At 57.9% G+C, this 22,719-nt stretch overlaps 1 protein-coding gene across 2 annotated transcripts; it reads left to right on the forward strand.

Annotated features, from left to right (window-relative positions):
• The first annotated feature begins 792 nt into the window (after positions 1-792).
• On the forward strand, positions 793-22,669 carry SNED1 (sushi, nidogen and EGF like domains 1). 2 transcript variants are annotated; one of them, XM_021547034.2, is made up of 33 exons: positions 793-1,041; positions 3,887-4,174; positions 4,631-4,771; positions 5,467-5,629; positions 6,534-6,659; positions 6,771-6,884; positions 7,648-7,761; positions 7,959-8,072; positions 8,182-8,298; positions 8,573-8,698; positions 8,979-9,083; positions 9,520-9,633; positions 9,769-9,885; positions 10,329-10,445; positions 10,521-10,637; positions 10,802-10,915; positions 10,996-11,169; positions 11,335-11,448; positions 12,059-12,172; positions 12,602-12,715; positions 12,796-12,909; positions 13,499-13,795; positions 15,825-16,008; positions 16,095-16,207; positions 16,708-16,986; positions 17,358-17,502; positions 17,806-17,888; positions 18,657-18,743; positions 18,934-19,050; positions 19,519-19,606; positions 20,186-20,269; positions 20,495-20,533; positions 20,914-22,669. In XM_021547034.2, the coding sequence occupies exons 1-32, from the start codon at positions 838-840 to the stop codon at positions 20,529-20,531; spliced, it is 4,335 nt and encodes a 1,444-aa protein (XP_021402709.2). In that variant the 5' UTR covers positions 793-837; the 3' UTR covers positions 20,532-20,533; positions 20,914-22,669. The 2 variants fall into 2 exon arrangements, with proteins under 2 accessions (XP_021402709.2, XP_021402711.2); XM_021547036.2 differs by lacking the exon at positions 19,519-19,606 and having other exon boundaries at positions 794-1,041.
• Positions 22,670-22,719: the final 50 nt, after the last annotated feature.

The following is a 22,719-nucleotide window of genomic DNA, read 5'->3' on the forward strand; positions in this document are numbered from 1 at the left end:
GCTTTGCGACCCATCATGAGTTGATAATTATTCAGAACCATTGGTGCTTTTAGTGGGGAGTAGCCCTCACCTTTCCTGGGAGCTCAGCCTCTCCCAGTCAAACCATTTCCCGATAATAAATGTAGGGTGGGTGTGTTTGTTTTGCTTTGGGGTTTTTTTTTTTCCTCCAGTAAAGACAAAGAAGCCCTTGAGCTTGGAGCGTAACCTAAAACACGGCATTCCTGAAAAGAATTTCCTGATAATATTTTTAGCACCTGAAAAAAAAAAAAAAAGAAAAAAAAAGAAAAAAAAAAAGCGCGGGGGGGAGGAGAAGGAGGAGGGGAAAAAAAAGCCAAAAAAACAGGGGGAAAAAGGGAAATTACTGAGGTTTTTTTTCTCCTTCACTGTTTTTTACTTTCCTCGTCCAGGCCCGTGTTTTAAGGGGCCGCGGCTGGGCACGGAGGGGGCTCTGTGCCCACGCGTGGTTTTTGGGCGGCACGGGGGGACCCCCGCCGCTCGCGCTCCGCGGGGAGCCCGCCCCCGGCCCCGCCCCCCGCGCGCCGCGCGCCCATTGGCCGGCCACACCCCGCTATGCAAATGAGGCGCGGGGGCGCGGCCGGCGGTGTGAGGGCGCTCGGGGCGCGCTGGGGCTGAGGGGCCTCAGGAGCCTCAGGAGCGGGCAGCGCCGCTCCCGGCTCCCGGCTCCCGGCTCCGGCTCCCGGCCCCGGCCAGGGCAGCGGCAGCCACCGCCTCCCCGTGCCCCTCCGCGGCCGTCCCGCCCCGCCCCGCCCTGCCCCGCCCCCGCCATGCTTCCGTGGCTGGTGCCCCCGTGAGAGGCGAGCGGCGTTGCCGGCGGCCATGCAGGTCCTGGCAGGCTGGGCCGTGCTGGTGGCACTGGGCGAGTGGCTGTGGGCCGCTGGGGAGGTGCCGCTGGGCGACTTCTACCCCTTCGGGCCGGCCCAGGGCGACGCCGCCACGCGGAAGCAGGACGACGGCGGCTCCGAGCTCCGGCCCCTCTCCATCCCCTTCCCCTTCTTTGGTGCGGGGCACACCGGCCTCTATGTGAGTAATTTCCACTGACTTCTGCGTGTTTCCTCCTGTTCGCTCCCTCTTATTTATTTCCTCCTATCCCGCTTTTTCCCTCCCTCTAATTGCCTCTTTTCTGTTTATTTCTTCCTCTTCCCTTTCCCTTATTTCCTCTTTCCTGTCCTGCTTGGATGAATCCGAGTTTCCTTGGGGGCCATCAGGTGGTCCCCATCTAACGGGAGGCATCAGAGGAGTAGCGGTGTGCCGAGGATGGCGCAGTGGGCCCTGGGCCTGGGGGGCATGCAGGACCCCTGGCTCAGTGTGGGGGTCCCCAGCGAGGATCCTGGCCCCACTGCCTTGGGAATGCTCCCACCCACGCTGGGGAGCCTGGACTTAGCCCTGGCTGGAGCCGGTGTTGCATGCGTACCCACACCCTGTGGGACTGGCTTGGTGACACGCTGGGGGATCCCGCAGCAGGGAGCTGGATACATCTGGTGGGCAAGAGCCCAGAGTTGGTGTGTTACAGCCCTAGCGTGGTGGCCTTTGCTGCAGCAAAGGGGGGTTGGTGGGCTCTGGGTGTGATGTACAATAAAGACAGCTGCACTTTGGGCTGTGCACTCTGTACATCCGATTCCCTTGCCTTTCCCTGCGCCCACTGGGCTGCTGGCACTACTGGTGACACACTCCCTTGCAATCCCTAAGCCACCGGGAGGGGACTGTGGCAAAGAACTCAAATCATGCCTGGCCCATCATGTCCCCTGTAGCTGTGGCCAGAGGGGCAAGCCCAAGCGCCTGGCTGTCCATGGACTCTTTTGGGTGGTGCTGTCTTGCATCCAGAAGTGAGATTTGGGCTTCCCATGCTGGTTTCCACCTGGCACAGTGAATCCTTCAGTGTCCTGATCCCATCTCCCTGGTTTGCTCTGGGCTTAATGATGGCCCAGACCCAGTGGCAGAGGAGAGGGCTGAGCGTTGCCCTGATGCCATCCCAGAGCTGGGCTCATGTACCATTCCACTGCCTTGGCTCAGTGCAGGGGGTTCTTGGTCCTTCCTGGTCGTGTTTTTCCCCTGATCAAAGCACCAGCCCTGCCATTGGGTGGGAGGGATGCAGGCTTGGGGCTTGAGCCACCGTGGAAGGATAGGAGGGGCTGGGAGAAGCGAGGTGACATGACGGTTGTGCCATAGAGGATCCACAGTGTGGCTCTAGGTCTTGGAGGGGCTGCAGGGATCAGAGGACAGTACATCCCCTTTCCCTGAGCTAAACCCCCACGGCTCTGCAGGGCCAGCTTGCCTGCCCCCAGCACAGAAGTCCATGTGGCATCAGCCCTCCTCCCCAGGGAGCTGCTGTCCAGGGGGACTGGCACAGGGCTGAGTTCACCTGGAAACCTCCGTTCTCAAGGGCTGCCTCCAACCACCCCCCTCCTCCTTCACAAAAACCAGCAACAACAAAAAAAAAGCCCTTCTTGGCTCTGGTTCTTTCCCATCTTGCTTTAATCAAGGGAAGAATGTTCCTCTGTGGACACAGTGGGGTTACAGAGGCTTTGGGAAAACAGAATCCTCTTTCCCTTAGTCACAGTAAGGACTGCCCTGTGTTCAAATGGAGGGGCTATGAACCCTCCTCAGGGACTGGGGACCTCCCCCAGGGACTGCACAAGGCCATCCCAGCTCAGCCCCCTGTGCCTGGGTGTGCTGGCAGCTGGGGTGAAGGGATTCTGGCTTCCACATGGCTCCTGGGGGTGCCGGCTCCCAGCACCTTCTTGGCACACGAGTGTGACACCACTGCCTGCCTGCGTGCCAGAGTTGCTCTCTCCAGTTGAGAGCCTCTTGCCTGTACCAGGACCCCTTTTGCATCCTGCCTGGAGAGCTTGGCTGCAGTCTGTGTATTCCTGCCTGTCCCACGGTTGCTTGTGGGCTGGGGAACAGAGTGGCTTGGAGCTGACTGGATTGCTGGTCATGGTGCTGTGGCAGAGTGCTGGCAGGGTCTCCTCCAGGGAATTTGGGAGCTCAGGATAAGAGCATTTCCCTTTGATCCCTGTTCAGGCAGGGGGTTTCTTTACCTTCCTCATTTCCCACTGCATCCCTACATTGGGAAGTAGCACTCCAGGCAGCAACATCCACTAGTTCCAGTTTCCTTCCTTGCTCTCAGGCTGCCTCTGCCACGCATCCATGGGCCAGGCATCCCAGAACTCTAATTGCCCCAATTAGTTAGTGCTGAGGAACAGCTTGAAGTATCTCACACTGGGGGTCTGACATCCCACACTTTAATGAGAGCAGCCTGCTGAAGCACCGGGGGCTTTGCATGGCGTGGCTGTGCTTGGTCACCTGGGGATCAAGAGCCCATTGGCACACCCGGAGTGCTGTGCATACTGATGATGGATGGATGGATGGATGGATGGATGGATGGATGGATGGAGCAAGGGTCCTCCCACCCTGGGCCAGTGCCCACAGCCCCCCTGCCAGTAGAGTCCATCCCCATGGGCTGCCTGTGAGCCGTGAGACTGGGGAGCGAGCTCAGGCCCTCTCCCCTGCCAAGAGCAGTGCCGTGAGCTGGCCTCACGCGCCGGGCACTGTTTGTTTTATGCGCAGGCTCCTGCAGTTTTTGCAGCTGTTCCCCTTTCCCTGGCCTGGAGAACAGGGCTGGGTTTGTTCGGGCAGTGGCCCACAGCCGCGCTCCAGTGAGCAGGCGGCTGGGGCGGGGGGCTGGGGGTGTTGTGGGTGCTGAGGCACGTCTCTGCTTCTAAGGACAGGAAGGGGAAGCGCTCCAATATTTGTAGAAAGGGGAGGGGGAGAGAAAGATGAAATGGAAAGCACCTCTAAAACATGGATTCCTGCTGGCAGCAGGAGTCAACTGTGGCCACCCGTTTCTTTCCCTTCCTTTCTGCAGGTAAATAACAATGGGATCATCTCATTCCTGAAGGAGGTGTCTCAGTTCACGCCGGTGGCCTTTCCCATCTCCAAGGACCGGCGTGTGGTTGCTGCTTTCTGGGCAGATGTGGATAATCGGCGGGCAGGTGAAATATATTACCGAGAGAGCACCGAGCAGCCCATCTTGGACAGAGCGAGCAGGGACATTGCCCAGTATTTCCCTGAGTTCCCAGGGTTTTCTGCGCAGTGGGTCTTCATTGCAACCTGGTACCGAGTCACCTTCTTTGGGGGCAACTCATTTTCACCAGTGAGTAGCTGAGGCAAAGCAGCCACCCCACCTGTGTGCCTTCAGTGTGGTGCCAGACCTTCCACTTGGCACAGAGCTGTCAGCAGAGCTCAGTTGACCATGATGGCTCCGTCATCATACCTTGCTGTGACAGAGTAATGTTGGGCTAGCAATACCAAACCCTCCTCTTTGTGCCATGTGGAGGCTTTACATCATCAGCCTTCTTGGGCAATAGGGAGACACTTATTGCCTTCCAGATCCTCAATATCCATGTTTTCCCTCATTTTTCCCATTCCTCTGAGCTGTTCTAGCTCAGGATCACAATTTAGGATTAAAAATAATTAAACTCTAATGCCCTTGCTCATAGAGGAGGAACTGGTGTTCAAGGGAACACCCCTTTGCTGAATGTCGTTTCTGTCACTTTATTTTAGGACTGGTTCATTGTCCCTCACTGCTTTCCTCCCCTCCCTGCTGCAGGTAAACACTTTCCAGATTGTCCTCATCACGGATGGCAAGCTTTCCTTCACCATCTTTAACTATGAGTCCATCACCTGGACCACGGGTATGCACGCCAGCAGTGGGGGGGACTTTGCTGGGCTCGGTGGCATCGCAGCACAGGTAAGTGGCAAATGCAGCCCCTGGGGTGCCTGGGTAGCACATCTGCCTTGTGAGCTCATGGCTCCTGTTTGGGTTTCTTCGAGGTGGAAAATCTCCCCCTGCTTGTTTTTTTTTTTCTTCTTCAGAGTTCTTAAATATCTGTGTGTGCTCTGGCTCCCAAAGCTGAGACCATACAGGGGGCTTTGTTATCCCAAAACCACAGATCTTTGCCTTGGCTGCTGCTTCATAGTCCCTTTTCCTTCCTAACCTCAGCCTTTAAGAGCAGCTGCCACGGCTAGCACAGCTTTTGCTTGTAGTTTTATTTCATCCCTGTGTGTGTTGTTGTGTTAAAGGGAAAAAAAACCAACACCCGCACCCGCAAAACCCCAGTACCCACTTGGATGTGTGGATTTAACGACAGTTGATCCATGCTTGGCTCTCTGCTTGCCAGCCAGCAGCAGGCAGGATGCTGCAGGTGGAGAGGAAGCAAATGGGATTTGAATTCCCAAGAAGGGCCTGAGCAGGCCAAGTGTCCACCCTGTTGTCCTGTCACGTGAACAGGATTGAATGCTAGCCTGTGGCATGTGAAAAGGGAAAGTTGGTCCGAGTGGTGCCACCAGTGGTGTCGCATGACAAGAGAGATGAGTCCAGGTGCTCCAGCTGCCTTTTCCCATGCATTAGTGATGTCTCTTTACTCTCTGCCTTTGTCCTTCCAGGCAGGTTTTAACGCCGGTGATGGAAAGCGCTACTTCAACATCCCCGGATCCCGCACCGATGACATCGCTGACGTGGAGATGACGACAAATGTGGGTATCCCCGGGCGCTGGGTGTTCAGAATCGATGATGCCCAGGTGCAAGTGGGGGGCTGCAGCAATACAAGTAAGAGGACAGCAGTTAGGTTTACTTAACTCCCAACCCAACCCCACACTGTTCTCCAGCCCCACCTTTCCCTGCCTCAACCCCCACCTCCGCGGGGTGGAAGAGATGTCTGGAAGGGCTTTGGGGAGGGAGGGGAGGCAGCTATGCGGGGACTGTCTTCAGCACCAGCTGCAGTTGCCCTGGGGCTGGGAACGGCTGGGAGAGCAAATGGGAAGGGGAGGAAGAGTTCTTAGTTTAAAGAAGCCTGCGGGGAGTGATGAGGGAGGCTGGGGAGGAGGTGATGCACACAGTTGGGCCCCTGCCAGCCCAATGCCAGGCAGGGCATGAGGGGCCAGCACCCCTGGGGGGTGCATAGGTCCATCAGTCCTCAAACGTTGGACTGAGCCGAATGGAGGGCTGATGAATGCCAGCCTGCCATGTGGGTTAGGTTGCCAGGGCCTGGTCCATGTTCCCAACTCTAGGGGTCCTGGCACATCCCCCACAGAGCTGTTGGTCTCCGGTTCCTCATCCCCACTTCCCCCTGGCCGTGTTTTCCCACTCGTGATCTGTGTGTCTTGCGTTATCGGTGGATTTTCTGTACATGGGCTCTCCCGTCCCCTTTCCCTCTGCCCTGAATAAGTGAGGGCATGTTCATGTCCTCTCAGGCAGTGGAGCAGACCGCCCCATAGCCAGGCTGCAGACCTGTGCAGCATCTCCCCCTTGCACAGGAGGAGTAAAACTGCCCCATCCCAGGGGAGCCCACAAGGAGCAGCCCCTGCCCCACCATCAGGCAGGCAGCCCCACGGGCTCCCCAAGCACCCCAGGGAGCTGGGCGGGTGCAGGGGAAGACCCAGGTGTGGCTGGAAGGTGGCAGGTGAGCCCTGCCAGGGTGGGGGCTGACAGGGATCACTGCCTGTTCCCACAGCCTCTGTCTGCCTGACACTGCGGCCCTGCCTGAATGGGGGGAAGTGTATTGAGGACTGCATCACAGGGAACCCCTCTTACACCTGCTCCTGCCTGGCCGGTTTTACTGGGAAGAGGTGCCATGTTGGTGAGCACTTTGCTGCAGGGAGCAGGTCTAGCTCTTGGTGTCACTGCTGCCTGCTGGCAGTGTGTCTGTCCTCGCCCTGAGCTCCTGTCCCCACCCGGGGCTCTGTTTCAGATGTGGATGAGTGCCTCTCCCACCCATGTCAGAATGGAGCCACCTGCCTCAACGGTGCCGGCAGGTTCACCTGCAGGTGCCCGCCAGGCTTCAGAGGCAACTACTGCGAAATTGGTGAGCAGTGCAGAACTTGAAAAGCAGAGACCCCAGGCTTGGGGGGGCACTTCTGCTCTTGGGAGGGCTCTCCAGACCAGGGCTCCTGCAGTAGCTGCTGGGCTCTAGCAGTTTGTGACAGCCAACTTGGATTTCAGCTTGCTTCAGGCAAAAGAAACTTTTCTCTGGCCACGAGCCTTTCCTTCTGCTGACTCCTCTGAGGGCTTCGCTCAGCACTGCTGCCAGCACTCTTCCACCACCACTCCCTTAGCCAGAAAAGCTGGCAGCCAGTACTCAAACAAGCCTTGCAGGCCCTGCTTTTGCAGGTGATGCTTTAGTCCTAAGTTCTTCAAAGTCAGGGGAGACCCTCCCAGTCCCTGGCAGGGGCCGTGGTTGCAGGTTTCCCCCACTGCTGGCCTCTGCCTGCCAGTGGAAGTGCCGCCAAAGCATTTGGCTCCCAGCAAGCTGCCGCACCAGTGGAAAAGGCAAGAAGGGAGTTGACTTGTGGGGGCGGAAGGAAAGGAGGGAGAAATGCCCAGCAGAGCATACTGACTTCCAGGAGGTGTGGGGGGATGAATGAGCTGAGCTGCCTAAGGACAGGTTTTGGGAACAGTCATGGCTGGGCACATGACCATTGTCCCCTCCCTGACAGAAGGTGCATGGGTGCCTCCAGTCCATGCTCTGCCTAGGCCTGGTATCACCATGTGTAGAGGGTGCCATGTGCTGGTCCTGTGCCTAGGCTGACACCCCTGTCCCTCTGGTTTATTTTTATGCTCTTCTGCAGCAGAATCACCGTGTGAGAACAGGGTGTGCCAGAACGGTGGGAGTTGCCAGGTGGTTAACAGGACAGCAGCATGCTTGTGCCAATCAGGGTACACAGGGGAGGACTGCCAAACAGGTGGGTGACAGAAACAGGTATGGGATGGAGATGGTGACATTTCATACCTTGGCAAGCTTCCTTCCCAGTCAGCTTCATTCCTGGATGTAATTTTTGGAGGGGAAAACCTGAGCATCATCCAGGCTGGGAGGGAAGCACCAGGTGAGCTGGGTGTGCCCACAAATGACCTGACAACCTTTCCTGGCTTCCCTTTGCAGAGGTGAATGAATGTGAGTCCAGCCCATGCCTGAATGGCGGGCACTGCATTGACCTGGTCGATAACTACACCTGTGTGTGCCTGGAGCCCTTTGTGGGACAGCGCTGCGAGACAGGTGCTTGTGCCCCAGCGTCACCCACAGCAGGAACTGTGTGCCCTATATTCTGCTGGCCATCGTGGCCCAGGCTCTCCTCCTGCTCACTTCCTTGCTTTCCCCTTACCAGATTCATCTTCCTGCGAGGACCGGAGTTGCCAGAACCGGCAGACGTGCAACTACATCCGCCCTGGCCGCTATATCTGCACCTGCTCCCCGGGTTATTATGGCAACAACTGCCAGTACGGTGCGTGAGGTTGTGCCTCGACCAGCCTGGCATGGGGACTGCACTCAGGGGCACTGGGCAGGAATGGACAAATGGCTGCAAAGGGGCTGTGTTAGTCATAGGCACTGTTGAAACTGGTGGTTGGCATGTGCAGAGCAGCCATGGTGCTGCCAGTAGGGAACACCTTTGTGTGGAGCTGCTTGACCGTGCTGGAACCTCCGGCAGGATCCCTGGGACAGAGGGTATTCCAGCCCCAAACTGGACCTCTCCAGCTCAGGCTCCCCATTCCCCACAGGTGGGCCCCGCATGCCCGGTGCCTGCCTCTCCCAGCCGTGCCAGAACGCAGGCAGCTGTCTGGAGACCGAGCAGGGCTATGTCTGCGAGTGCCAGGAGGGCTACACTGGACAGGACTGTCGAGACCGTGAGTACAGCCAAGGGGACTTGATAGTGGGGTGCAGCATGTCAAGGGGAGCTTTCATGCTCATAAGAGGGAGAAGCAGCAGCCCCAGAGAACCTGTTCAGGGTTCTGGGATTGAGCAGAAGGTCTGTCCTCCTGGAGGAGGCTGTGCCTGTGTGTCTGAGGGCCTCAGGGCTGCTGCCCACCTGAACTTCCCCTGTGAGTGGCATCTGGCAAGGCCGTTTGTCTGTCCCAGCCCACAAGCAGGAGAGGTCCTGGGAAGCTCCTGTTTCCTCTCTTGCAGAGCTCTCTGAGGGCTGTGAGTGTCGTAATGGGGGCAGTTGTCTGGAGGGGAACGTCACCGTCTGCCAGTGCCTTCCAGGGTTTTTTGGTCTCCTCTGTGAATTTGGTAAGTGAAAGCTTCTTGCCTAGTGTTTTCATTCCCTCAAAGGTGCTTGAGTCAGGCAGCCTGTGGGTCAGCAAGGGGGCATTGCCTATGCCTGGGCCTAGCACAGTGCCAGAGGGACACACTGAATTTGAACCTGGAAATATTGTCACCTGGTGAGATGGCAATGCTTCCACCTCCATTGCTCCCACTTTGAGCAGTGCCTCTCCCAGCCTTTGCCTCAGCCCAGCTCCCATGGGTGCAGAGGGAGTCAAGGCCTTTGTGCACTTCCTTGCTGAAGCTCACTGAGCATCCAGGCTGGGCATTGCCATTTGCACTGTCTGTGCCAGAGGATCTGTCCTGTCTCATTGGACCCTGCAAAGTTAGGAGACTCCTGTTTCCATCTGGGTGTCCTCCTGCCACTGACTGAAAGAGGCTGACACTGGCCATGTGTTTGCAGAAGTCACCACGACACCCTGCAACATGAACACGCAGTGCCCGGACGGTGGGTACTGCATGGAGTATGGCGGGAGCTACCTCTGTGTCTGCCACACCACCTACGGCACCAACCACAGTAAGACCCCATGGGGATGCAGGCACAGCCCCGGGGTGGGGGTGAGCAGGGGGTGCCCTCACCTCACCTCAGGGGAAGCTGCCCTTGTACCCCTGGCCATATATCCTCGGTGATGCCCTGTGTTTGGCTCCGCAGCGATGCCATCCCCCTGTGACTCAGAGCCCTGCTTGAATGGGGGGTCCTGCAACGTTCACGATGACTCGTACATCTGCGAGTGTCCTCAAGGCTTCCTTGGCATGCACTGCGAGAAAGGTACCTCCACAGTGCTCCCTGTGGCCCCAGCACCTGGCAGAGGTTGGAAGAAGGGCTTGGACCTTCTTGGGAGATGAACAGTTCCTTGCAGAGCTGGAAGTTGGTGCAGGTTTTCCCATCCCATCCTACAGGGAAGAGGGAGGGATTGAAGGACTTCCTTCATGACACCCAACAATCGTAGCAGCAGATCCAATTGTTTTCTGTACAACACCATCAGTGTTGATGTTTTTTATTTGCATCCACAACTTCCACCCTTGGGAGCAGCCAGCTGTCTCCCAGCATCATGCACCTGTTGGCTCCCAAGGCCCCAGTACACGTCTGCACGGGTGTAGTTTTTGTGCTTGCTGGACCAGGATGCAGTCAGGCTTCCCGCAGCGAGGGGTGCTGGGGTGCTGCTGGGAGGCAGCGGCTCTGGGTGACCCCGCTCTGGGCTCTCTCTGCAGCCAAGCCTCGGCTCTGCAGCACGGGGCCCTGCCGCAACGGGGGCACCTGCAGGGAGGCGGATGGCGAGTACCACTGCACCTGCCCCTACCGCTTCACCGGCAAGCACTGCGAGATCGGTACAGCCCCCGGCCCCCGCAGGGAGGAGAGGTGGCAGCTGCCCCACCAGGCTCACGCCCGCCTTCTGTCCCCAGGTAAGCCAGACCCCTGTGCCTCGGGGCCCTGCCAGAATGGAGGCACCTGTTTCCACTACATCGGCAAGTACAAGTGTGACTGTCCCCCAGGCTACACTGGCCGGCACTGCGAGACTGGTAGGTTTGAGGAGGGTGTGCCACTACCTGGGGGGATGATGGACCTGACTGTTGGGAGCTTGCTGCTTGCTTTGAGTCCCCTTTCCTGCAACTCTTCCTTGTGCCCTGCTGGAAGGGGAAGGGGGCCGGCTCTGGTTTCATTCCTTGCTCTGCTTTTCTTCCAGTGCTCTCCCCTTGCTTTCTTAGCCCCTGTGAGAATGGGGCTACCTGCAAGGACCTTGGCGGGGGCTATGCTTGCACCTGTTCCGTGGGCTATGTAGGGAAGCACTGCCAGTTTGGTAAGGGCCTTGCACTTCCTCTGCTGACTGGGGACTTGGGGCTCTTCTGTGGGCCCCATTCATCCCCTGTCTCTCCACAGAGGTCGACTGTGGCATCCCCAGTGAGGTGAAGCATGCCCAGGCTTCTTTCAACTCCACCAAGGTGGGCTCACTGGCTGAATACCAGTGTGAGCTAGGCTACATCCTCAGCCAGCACAACCATCCCCGTGTCTGCCGTGTGCCAGGTGTCTGGAGCGATCCCCCCGAATGTGATGGTGAGGAATTCTGGGGAGTGGGCAAGCCCTGGGACACCATCCCCGTGGCCCGTGGTCACAACCATGGTTTGGTGACCCTAGGACATGTACTCCAGTTGTCTGCTGCCTCCTCCCCTGGAATCCCTGTCTTGTACTTATGTCTCTCCCTTGCTCAAATGCCTTTAGAGATTGATGAGTGCCAGTCGCAGCCCTGCCTGAATGGTGGCCAGTGCAAGGATCGTGTCTCTTCCTTCCTGTGCTTGTGTGAGCCAGGTTACACTGGCTACCACTGCGAGCTGGGTAAGAGACCACGCCAGGCATGCTCCAGGACTGTCACAGTCCTTTCCTCACCCTCCCACCCTTGGGAAAGCCCCGGTGGATTGCTAACTCCATTGCAAGGAGCTAGGTTGCCAGGAGTTGTGTGTGCTTGATCAGCCTGAGGTAAGGGCTTCTCTCCCAGGACTCACAGCCAAGTGTAGGATTTTCCACCAGGGAGATGCTACTCCTGTTTGGGGACAATGGGCAGCATGGAAGGTGGTGAGACTGGCAGGTGGCTCCAGCCCAGTTCCCTGGGATCTGGCAGAGGACAGTGGTAGGAGAAGGTGGGCTGTTGGAAGTTAGATGAGGGAACATGACACAGGCACCCTGTGGGATGGATCTCTTGGCACAGCCCCACACTGCCAGTTGTTCCCAGGTGTCCCTGAAGGAATATCCCATACCATGTTCTTCAGGGGCAGGCCTGAGGCAGTGGGCATCCAGGAGCAGGGATGTTCCTGGCCACTGGGCTTGGGGAAGCAGATGACATGGGAAGGGTCCAAGCCCTGTGGGAGGAGTGCTGCCTCTCCAAGCTTCTGTCCGTAGCCACCAGCCATCTGTGCTGAACTGGTGCTTTTCTTCCACTGGACCCCAGATGTTGACGAGTGCCAGTCGGAGCCCTGCAAGAACAGCGGGACCTGCCAAGACCTCCCTGGGTCCTTTGCTTGCTACTGTCCCGAGGGCTTCCTGGGGACCCAGTGTGAGACAGGTAGGGCCTCTCTCTTTATGGGTCAGTGGGAGGCTGGACTGTGGCCATCAGGACACTGCTAGGGCTGGCACCATGCCAGGTGGCTGGTTACTGTCTTGGACACCTTGACCCCAAGCCGTCACCTAGCTGCTCACTGTTGCACCTCCTTACCTGTAGTTTTGGAGCAGAGCTGAAACCGCTCTGCTGGGGAGGGAGCAAGGAATGAAGTGTCCACCAGTGACAGACTCTCTTTGCAAGGTGTCCACCCCTTCCTGGGGATGTGGGCACCAAGGTGGACAGTGCAGGTTTCAGTGTCCAGCCCAGCTGTGCCAAACTCTGGGCTGTGCTTCTGCCCATCTGCCCCCTCAGGGGTCTGTTGCTCTTGCTTGTTCATGGCAGCTGGGAGCTGGCTGCTGGCATTGTTCACTGTCGGCCTTCTCCCCGCTCCAGAAGTGGATGCCTGTGAGTCAGACCCTTGCCGAAATGGAGGGGAGTGTGAGAGCTACGGGGGCTCCTACCTCTGCGTGTGCCCAGAGGGATTCTTCGGCTACCACTGTGAGACAGGTGAGGCAGGCAGGGCAGCGCAGGGTAGCCCCGGGGTCAGCGGCATTGCTGACACTGCCAAACTGGCACCTCTCCCACAGCCAGTGACCCGTGCTTCTCCAGCCCCTGTGGGAGCAGAGGCTACTGCCTGCCCAGCAATGGCACCCACAGCTGCACCTGCAAAGTCAGCTACACAGGCAAGAACTGCGAAAAAGGTAAAGGCCCTCAGCAGCGGCACCAGGACGTGATGTGGGGCTTGACGCCAGCCTGGCAGTGCCCACCGCCCACGAGGGGCTCCACACCATCCGGGACCAGCAGCACTCCTTGAGGCAGGCAGGGCTGGGGGCTCACCTTGCGTAGGGCTGCCCATGCCCCTCCAATGCCATGGGTGGGTGCTGGCATGCTGAGTCGCTGCCGCAGGTGCTGAGCTTGGCAGGCACCAGGACATGGGGGACAGATTTCCCCCGCAGCAACGGCAATCCCTCGGATGCCCTCAGGAGGGGAGGCAGAGGCATCCGAGGGAAGCCTCTTGGCACTGGCCTCCCCCAAACCCCTCGCCCCATCCCGCAGTGGCAAGTTCTTGGCCACCAGTGATACCAGGGAATGCTCCTGGCGCCCTGGCTCCTCCTGTGCCCACTGAGCCAGGAGTGACTTACACCCAGAGAGCCCCTGCCAGATGTGCCGAGTGAGACAAGCGAGGACCTTGTCCTCTTATCGCCGCTGTTCTGCCGCTTGCTGACAGGGTCTGTTCTCTAAAGATTCATGGCATTACCTCTCCCCTTTGCTTTTGCACACACCCTGAAGAATTGCTGCCACCAACCTCATTAAAGGTGGAAAGGGTGGAGGACACTGGTGTGTTGATTTCTTGGCACCCACCTGAGGACGCAGCTGCCAGGCAACTCATTGACGGCTACGCCGTGACGTACGTATCCCTCGACGGCTCTTACCGCAGGACAGATTTTGTGGACCGAAGTCGTTCTGCCCACCAATTGCGGGCACTAACCTCCGGCAGAGCCTACAATATTTCTGTCTTTTCAGTCAAACGCAACGTGAACAACAAGAATGATATCAGCAGGCCCGTCATGCTCACCACGCGCACTAGTGAGTAGCGTCCCCAGGGGGATCACGGTCGTGAGCGTGTGCGGCCCCTGCAGGTGCCAGGGTTTGTACTGCCACCTCCAGCCTGCCACCAGCTCCAGCATGGTATCAAACCTGGCAGGTTTGCTGGTACAGATCCTAAAATCCAGCTGGGGGCCTCTGGAAAATGCTTGGCACAGAGAATCGCTGTTTTCTATGCTGTGAGTAAAAGGCCTGACACCCTGTGGCTCACCCTGTCCAGGGGTTGTAAGGCAGCTTGCAGTGGGGATTGCTCCTGAACCCTGTTCACTGGGGCCAGGCTGTTCTGCTCCTTGTTACTGTGCCCAGGAGAGTATGAGGAGCCGCCATGCCAGGGAGGCAGTGGGGCTTCTGCAATCCTGTGGACCAGTCACCCTGCCATACTGCTGGGCTTGGAGTGGGAGCATGGCAGCAAGGGCAGGGGCTGTCAGGGACCTCTGCTGCACAGGTGGAGGAAGGGGTACAGTGATGCCTCTGGGGCATGGACAGGCAGAGAAAATTTGATCCCACTTCTTAGGGCAGGCATGTGTGGAAATCAAATGCAAACAGGATGGAGAGAATTAGGAAAGCAGATGGCCTCTGAGGAGAGGAGTATGGTGGTGGTAAAGCCCCATCTCCCACAGCAGGTTGAGACCAAGTGAAGCCCAGGGGAAGAGATGGCAGCGTAATGCTGGGCACAGCATCTCTTGTGGCCTCAAGCCATGGCTGGATGCTGGGGTCAGGATGGCCACTTGACCCCATGGACTTAGCAGCTGCTAGTGGGGTTCTTCAGGGCTCGGTTTGGGGCTGGTCCTGTTTAACATATTTACTGATGTTCTGGACCTAGGGATTTTGTGTAGCCTCAGTAAATTTGTATACAACACCAAGTTGGATGGAAGTGTTGATCTCAAGTTTGAGGGTAGGAAGGCTCTGCAGAGAGACCTTGGCACACTCAAAGGGCTGCAGACAACACCATGATGTTCAATAAGGCCAAGTGTTGAGTCCTGTACTTGGGTCACAGCAGCCTGCTGCAGCTCCAGGCTGGGGGAGGAGTGGCTCAAGAGCTCTCAACAGAAGGGGACTTGGGGGTGCTGGTTGACAGCAGGCTGAACGCGAGCCAACAGAGTGCCCAAATGGCTAAGGCCAATGGCATCTTAACCTGTATCAAGAGCAGCGTGGCCAGCAGCACTAGAGAAGTGATCATCCCTCTGCACTTGGCATTGTCGAGGCTGCAGTGCATTCAGTTCTGGGCCCCTCACTTTAAAAAGGACATTGAGGCACTGGAGCATGTCCAGAGAAGGGCAACAAGGCTTGTCAAGGGTCTAGAAAAACATACCTTATGAGGTATGAAAGAGCTAGATTTGTTTAGCCTTGTGAAGAGGAGGCTCAGGGGGACCTCATCACTCTCCAAAACTCCCCTACAGAAGTTTGTAATGTGGTGGAGGTTGTTTTCTTCTGTCATGCCTGCAGAGAGAGAACAAGAACAAATGGCCTAAAGCCAAGACAGGGGATCCACATTAGATAGTAGTTAAGAATTTTTCACTCTTTGGATGGTCAAACATTGGGATAGGATGTCCAGGGAGGTGGTAGAGTCACCATCCCTGGAGCTGTTCAGGAAGCATCTGGATCTGGTGCTGGGTGATGTGGTTTAAGGTTTATTGCGGTTTATAGTGGCAGTGCTGGGAGGATGGTTGGACTGGATGATCTCCTAGGTCTCTTCCAGCCTTGAGGATTCTATGCTTAGGGCTGGGCCTGGACACTACAGCCCCTTTGGCATTGTGGTAGGGGGCTGGGGCAGAGGGGACAGCCTCGGGGTGCTTTGAGTAGCAGCAGGCCCTGGGGGTGGGCAGACAGATGTGCCTCCCTCGTGCTGGAGACTGAGAGGAGAGCATGAGTTCAGTGGGAGAGGTGGCACTGAGCTGTTCCACTGGGGAAGGTGATCCAGAGGTGCCAGCAGCACCCTCCTTGGGGGGTGCGTGGGGAAGGGATGGGGTGACCCACGATGACCGCAGTCCTCTCTGCTTGCTCCGGCCAGGACCGCGTCCGGTGGAAGGCTTTGAGATCACGAATGTGACTGCCAGCGCCATCACGGTGCAATGGGCTCTCCACCGCCTCCAGCACTCCACTGTCAGTAGGGTGAGGGTCTCCATCCGCCAGATGGGGGACCTGGCAGGCCGCACCGTGGAGCTGAACAGCAGCGTGGCCAAGTACACCTTCCTGTGAGTGGGGTGCTGCTGGGTGCCAGGGCTCTGCTCCCTCAGGTCGCCTCACTTACCCCTTCCCACCCTATCTTTTTCCTCCACAGGGACCTGCAGCCAGGAGAGAGATACATCATCCATGTCACAACTCTGAGTGGCATGGGAGTGGAAGACCACCCCTCAGAGAGCCTGGCCACAGCCCCTTTTCATGTGTGGACAAGTGAGTGAGGTTGCCTTTGCCATGCCGGCTTGGCAGGAAAGCTGTGGGGAGGGAGAGGTGTAGGAGCTGCCAGACTGTCTGGCCAGCACAGCACGTAGGAGGTGTGCAGGCAGGGCTGGGGAGGCCAGGAAAGACATTGGCATGTCCTCCCCTGCCAAATGTTGTTCAGTCTCTGGGACCAGCATGAACCCAGCCCCATGTATGAGCACTGTTCATCCCGTTGTCTGGCAATCAGAAGGCAAGGGCTGACCTGGGTGTCAGCATGCAGTGAGGCTCTGTCTGTCTTGGCAAGGACCTAGTGCTGAGCATCCCCTTAAACTTTGCCATTTCATGCCCTCAAACCAGCCGTGGAATGGCTGGAACAGGCTTGGGGCTCGTTGGGGCAGTGCCAGCCAAGCTGGGCCCTGGCACACTTGTAAGGTGATGTGAGCGAGTAGGGTGGCGACCATTCAGGGACGCCAGCACTGACCACTTTCCTCCCCATTCCCTGCCTGCCACAGGGCCTCTCCCCCCACAAAACCTCACTGCCTCCCACGTCACCGCCACCTCTGTGTCCATGGCGTGGGAGCAGCCGCCCGTTGGCACCATGGAGGGGTACATCATCAATGTCACCACCGCTCAGAGCGTCAAGAGCCGCTACGTGCCCAACGGGAAGCTCGTGTCCTACACGGTGCGGGACCTGCTGCCCGGGCAGCGCTACCACCTGTCCTTGACAGCTGTGCAGAACACGGAGCAAGGCCAGGTGCACAGTGAACCCATCCACCTCTACGTCAGCACCTGTGAGTGCTCCCGGGGCTCTGCTGGGTTGCTGCAGCACAAGGGAGGAAATGGGATGACAGGGAAGTGGGGTAGGGGGTGGAAACCAGGTGGCCAACAGTGACAAGCCTTTGCTGCCCCAGCACTGGGTGTCTGCAGCAGGCTGTGGAGACAAGGACACAGGTCCACTGGAATGGGAGATGGAGGTTGTAGGGTTAGCAAATGGCAGACGCGGAGCTCCAGCTTTGCAATGGGCACCTACATCCTCGGTGTGTGGAGAGTGTCCATGTGCCACCTGGCAGCCTGAGGATGATGGGATGGGATGATGGGACCGGCTGGGAGGTTGGTTGCTGGCTGACACTGCCTCCATTAAGCCTCATCCTTTGGTCTGCAGTGCAGAGGGATGGGGCCCCAGAGAGACGGTGGAGCCAAGCTGGGCACCCCCGGGTTCTGCGAAACCGGCTGCCCCCAGCCTTCCTGCCGGAGCTCCGCCTGCTGGCAGATCATGACACAGCTGAGGAGCCCTCACCAGCCCCCAGGTAGGCACTGCCTCTGCACTCCTGGCTCTTCCACTCTGCCCAAGCACTAGGCTGATCCAGTCCCTTCTCCCAACTTCCATGCCCAGGAGTGTGCAGGGTCAAGCCATGCTCCTGCTGGGATGCAGCCTCTTACCCATCCACTGGGGTTCTCAGCCAGGCCCCTTACCCTGACACAGTTCCCCCATGGGGCTTGCACAGAGCCTGATGCCACCAGTGAATGCTTTATACAGCTGCCATGAGCCCCAGCACACAGAGCCTGGGGGACCTGCAGTGCCCTGTACCATTATGGCTCTCCTGTCCCAGGTTCACGGAGCTGATGGATGGCAGAGGGAGGATCAGTGCCAGGTTTGGCACTGCGCTGGGAAAATCCATTACTGTGAAGACACGTAAGTGCTCTCATGCCTTTGTGTCCTGCTCCTGTCATCCAATACCATTTCCTGCACCTCCCTGCAAGTTGAGGTGGCAGCCAGGCAGGCTGCTGTAGGGCTGGAGGAGATAGAGAGGAGGGTGGACCCCTCTCACTGGCCCTGGGCAGGCAAACATCTGCTCTGTTTGTTAGACACCTGCCTGAGGAGAGGAGTGACTGGCTGGGGGAGCCCAGAGAACAACCCTTGCTGATGAGAGGCAGGCTGCCCTTCTTCCCTGCCAGCAGCAGCAGGGGCCTGAGCAGTAGCTCCATAGCCCTCCCGTGCAGCTCCTGCCTGCCCAGCAACCTCAGCCCCCATGGTTAAGGGCAGCCTCACACCCAAGGCAGGTGCCTGGGTGAGAAACCTCTCACTAGTCCAGATGTAGCCCCCCTTTTCCATCCCCAGAAGAGTGGAGACCAACCCAAGTGCCAAACCAAGATACCCTAGAGCACCTGCAAACCCCACACCATGGGGTGGGGAAGGGGCCTGGCACACCTGAGTGCAGCCCTTGGCCTCACTGCACATCCTGGTTCTGCCCCTGTCTCCCCAGGACTCTGTGTCCCAGCCCCTTCCAGGAGTAGTGAGAGTGTCACCCGAATTCTAGGGATGCCAGCTGGGAAGGGCTAAAGCACTGCCTCAGGCCTGACCAGTGCCCCAAAGCTGCAGGCAGGCTGGATCCCTTTGGAGGGGCTGCCTTTGGGTCTGGCTCTGGCCTGAAAGGTGACATTTAATCCTCTCATTGTCCAGAGCCAGAGGCTCCAGTGAAGCTGGAGAACACAGAGGTGTCCAGCTGGGACAGTCTGGCACTGCAGCTGCGTGAGGCAAAGAGCAAGAGTAAGTCCCAGGGGAGACCCACAGCAGCAGGAACCCAGCCCTGGCCCCAGAGGCAACCTGCTCAGCACCAGCCTGCCCTCCTTGGAGGCATGGCAGGCACCTGCTCTTCCTGGGAGCACCCTGGCAATGCCAGGGGCTTGGCAGGGCTGAGCTGTGGCCCTGGGCTCTGATGGTCGAGCGTGTTTTGCAGGAGAGGGGCAGAACTGCTCCAAGAATCCCTGCAGGAATGGAGGCACCTGTACCCGAGATGATGAGTCCTACCACTGCGCCTGCCGCCCGGGCTTCAAGGGCCGGGTCTGCCAGCTGGGTGAGTGCCAGGCTGTGCCCAAGGGCCAAGCTCCATCCTGCAGTGCCAGGCTGGTGGCTGTCCCTATCACAGGATGTCCCCTAGGATGTAGGTCACCCAGCACACCCTGCCAGCAGCCAGGGGCTCCCATGGTGCCCAGGTTTTGCTAGAGATCTGTGTCATGCTGGCAGCTGAGAGAGGGGCTGGGCTCTGCTTTTAGTTTGAGGAGATGAGTGCAGGTCTGGTCTCTGCTCCTGGCTGAGCTCTCTGCCTCTACCTGGCAAGCCAGGCCCCTGCCTTACCCAGAGACTTATATAGGCAGTGTGAGGCTGGGGGCTCTGCTTCTGCTGGTGGGTCAGCTGTGTTGAGGCCAGCCCTCCAGCATGGCCAGGAAGCCAGAGGGGTCTCACAGACCCTTGCCACAAGGCACAGGCAGGCAGGGCCACGGATGGGCTCAGTGATAGCTCCCCTCTCCTATTCCCCAAGCAGCCTGCAAGAAGGTGCCACACTGGTGCACGCGGCTGTACTCGGAAACCAGGTCATTCCCAGTGTGGGAAGGAGGCACCTGCCACTATCTGTGAGTACTGCCTGCAGGTTATGCTCCCCCCTTCCCCTGTGCTCTGAGCTGGGGATGTCTCCCTGCAGCTCGGCTTTGGGGAAGGGAGAGCGAGCACAAGGCCGTCTCCAACCCCAGCTGGCAGTTGCCCCCTCCCCAGTGCAGGCTGAGCAGCCTGGCAGCCCCTGTGGCCACCCCCAGCTGTGCATCAGGGCAGGGTGTTGCTGAAGTGACAGCCCCATACTGCTGTTACCCACCCACATGGCAGCAAGGTTGGATTTGGTGTGTGTGACCCCCAGACAGAAGCAGATCCCATCCAGCTCCTGGCTGCCTCTCCATCTGTGAGCAGAGGGCTGGGGGAGCCCTGATGCAGTGCCAGGGCATGGGGGGCTCTGCTCTGCCCCAGCCTCCCTGTGGTGGAGGCACGAAGGCCTGGCTGGGATCGGTCCTCCAGCACAGCAGGCTGAGCCTCATTCCTGCCAAGGCTGGCTACTGCAGCCTGCAAGGAAATAGAGGAAATACCCAGACTTCCCCTTCACTCTCCTTAAAGCACATCTGTTCCTTTTGTTCCCTACACTCACACCTCCCCTGTGTGTGCAGGTCCAGGAGAATCTACAAGGTACACCAGGATATCTGCTACAAGGAGAGCTGTGAGAGCACCATTTCCAGGAGGACAAGCAGCAGGTACAGCCCGCAGCAGCACACTGGATGTGCCAGCCTTCCTGTGATCCTGGACAGGAGCATGTGGCTGCCTGGTGTGCCCCAGCACGCATGGGGACACCCAGGCTGGGGGTGGATGGGTAAGGGGTGCAGACATGACCAAGGCTTGGATGCCAGTGCTGTGAGCTTGCCTGTGAGCAATGGCCAAAGGGCATGGAGCTGACAGTGCTGTCTTCTCTTCTCTTCCAGAAAGCCAAGCAACAGTCACACACTGAAGAAGCCATAGAAGTAAGTACCTGCACCAGCTCTCCTCAGATGCAGGCAGGGGCATTTCTCATGCAGGGAGTCAGGGAGATCGGTGCAGGCCAGGGCACAACCCTAGCTCATGCCACCATGTCGAGGGGGTGTGAGGGCTTATGGCTGAAGGCTCCTGGTTGTGGCTGGCATAGAGAAGCAGGAGGCAATGCTCTGCTTCCCCCTGGCTCTGCAGCTCCACCTGAACAAGAGATTCCTGCATAAAAAGGGCCAGGCAAAAAGGCTGGAATCCTGGAGGCAGCAGGTCCCCTTCTCTCTCAGCACAAGACTGGTGCACAGGGTGGGAAGAGGCCAGCTGCAGGGCATTTGGCAAACTCTGCACACCGGCTCATTTTACTCCTGCTCCTCCACAGGGTTTAAAGCAGTAGAAGCTTCATCTTTCCACATCTAAGGGCTTTTTGAACACCAGGAAGATCTGATCTGCTCACTGGGTTGAACACAGCAGGGGAGCCTTCCTGCCTGGTGTCAACCTCTCCCTCTCCTCCAGCCCATTAGGGACACGGAGCTGGATCAGCACACTGAGTAGTGTTCCCTTTCCCCCTGCTGGCCCAGCACTGCCTTTGCTGGCCCCCTCTCTCCCTGAGGAGCTGAGCACCAGTGCCCCTTGAGGGGGCCAGCCCTGCTCAGCACCCCCAGCCACTCTGCACAAGCGACGGGCTCCCTGCTTCACTCAGGGATCAGCCCAGCTCCTTGCCAACAGCATCTGCTTTCATAATCCAAGGTTATAAATTACCTATAACCCTCAAATAAAACAGTTTAATGCAGACCAAAACGCTTTAGCCATCACCTGAAATCTGGCCCCCCAAAACACGCTCTGAGGAGCAGCCTCTGTAGATTAGTTAGAAACGGTGAGCAGCTCCGAGTGGTGAGGTGAGCACAGGCAGTAGAGGAGCATTCCTGTTTCCTCTGCTCGAGCAGGGGAAACTGAGGCAGCTTCTACTGCCTGCCTTTTTTTCTTTGCTTTGTAAACAAGCCCTGGTTTTAACCAAATATCCAGCTCAGAAGCCAACAGAGTACCTAAAAAGCATTTAAAATGTGATCTGTAGGGTGAAGTCTGTCAGATGAGGCATGTCAGTACCACCACACTTACAGTTGCCTCCACACCAGTGCAGGGCACAGCAGAGGCTTGGTGAGGAAGCCAGCCCCACATGCCAGCCCCTTGCACTGCACTTCCCTGTGGCACCAGTGCTGCAGGGTTATGTGGAGGAGAGGACCAGCACCCAGCACTGCAGCAGGGCAGGCAAGGAAAGAAAAAGTGTAGCTTAGAAACGTTCCTAGTTTTTGTGAGTTTGTATGACAACACTAGTTAAACATAGATTTGTGTATTAACGTACACGGTGTATATTATAAATTAACACATACCAGAGATATATCGCAGTTATGGTATAGAGCGTCACGGCCCCAGCAGAGTGGGATTATTCTGGTGGGGAGGGCCTCCCCTCCTGCCAAGCAGGGCTCTGTTGCTCAGCCACATGTCTCAAGCAGCAGCTTGGAAGATGCTCTCAGAGCAGGACAGGCCCAGGAGTTTCAGTGCTCCTGCCACCACCCTCTTCCTCCCCAGAGCAGTGTTAACAGTGCTCAGCCTGGGGGCAGGGGCAATGTGAAGCCACGACCAGCTGGCCCGTGTGCTGCTCCCCTCCTGCACCACCTCTAGCTTTGCTCCCACAGGACAGACATGCCTTGTTCTCCTCCAAGGCTGCCTGGTCCTGCCCCAGCTGCCTGGCAAGCACAGCAGCCCTGCCTTCCCAGGGCAGGAGAAGCAGCCAGCCCTCCCTACCAGGAAGAGCAGGGTAAGGGGAAACCCAGACAGGAGAGTTTGGAGCTGTGGTCTCAAAGTATTTGCACCCCTGCTCTGTCAGCCACGAGATCAGCACTGCCGTGGGCTGTGGAGGTGGATGTGGCCCTGCCACGGGACAGTTCTGTATCCACAGGATTTGTCCCCACAGCACCAGGAAGCTTGATCCCACTGCCAGCCAGCAGAGCAGCCCACAGCCTCCTGTCCCTACAGCTGGCTCAGTATGTAATGCAGCTGGAAAGTTTTAACCTAGTCTTGGAAATAAATTAGGGATTTTTGTTTGATTTTTTTTTAATAAAAACACTTTATGGAAACTGTTTTGTTTTGTTTTTAAGTAGTTGGTCAAGGAAGAGAAATGAGTGCT

This window comes from Lonchura striata, chromosome 10 (genome assembly GCF_046129695.1).
Source record: "Lonchura striata isolate bLonStr1 chromosome 10, bLonStr1.mat, whole genome shotgun sequence".
NCBI lineage: Eukaryota > Metazoa > Chordata > Aves > Passeriformes > Estrildidae > Lonchura > Lonchura striata.

Excerpts from the sequence above, each read along its gene's own strand:
- SNED1 (XM_021547034.2), top strand. The coding sequence starts at position 838 with ATGCAGGTCCTGGCAGGCTGGGCCGTGCTGGTGGCACTGGGCGAGTGG. Across the intron at positions 10,638-10,801 it reads TGGCCGGCACTGCGAGACTG|TGCTCTCCCCTTGCTTTCTT; the intron begins GTAGGTTTGAGG and ends CTTTTCTTCCAG. Across the intron at positions 16,208-16,707 it reads CCCTTTTCATGTGTGGACAA|GGCCTCTCCCCCCACAAAAC; the intron begins GTGAGTGAGGTT and ends TGCCTGCCACAG.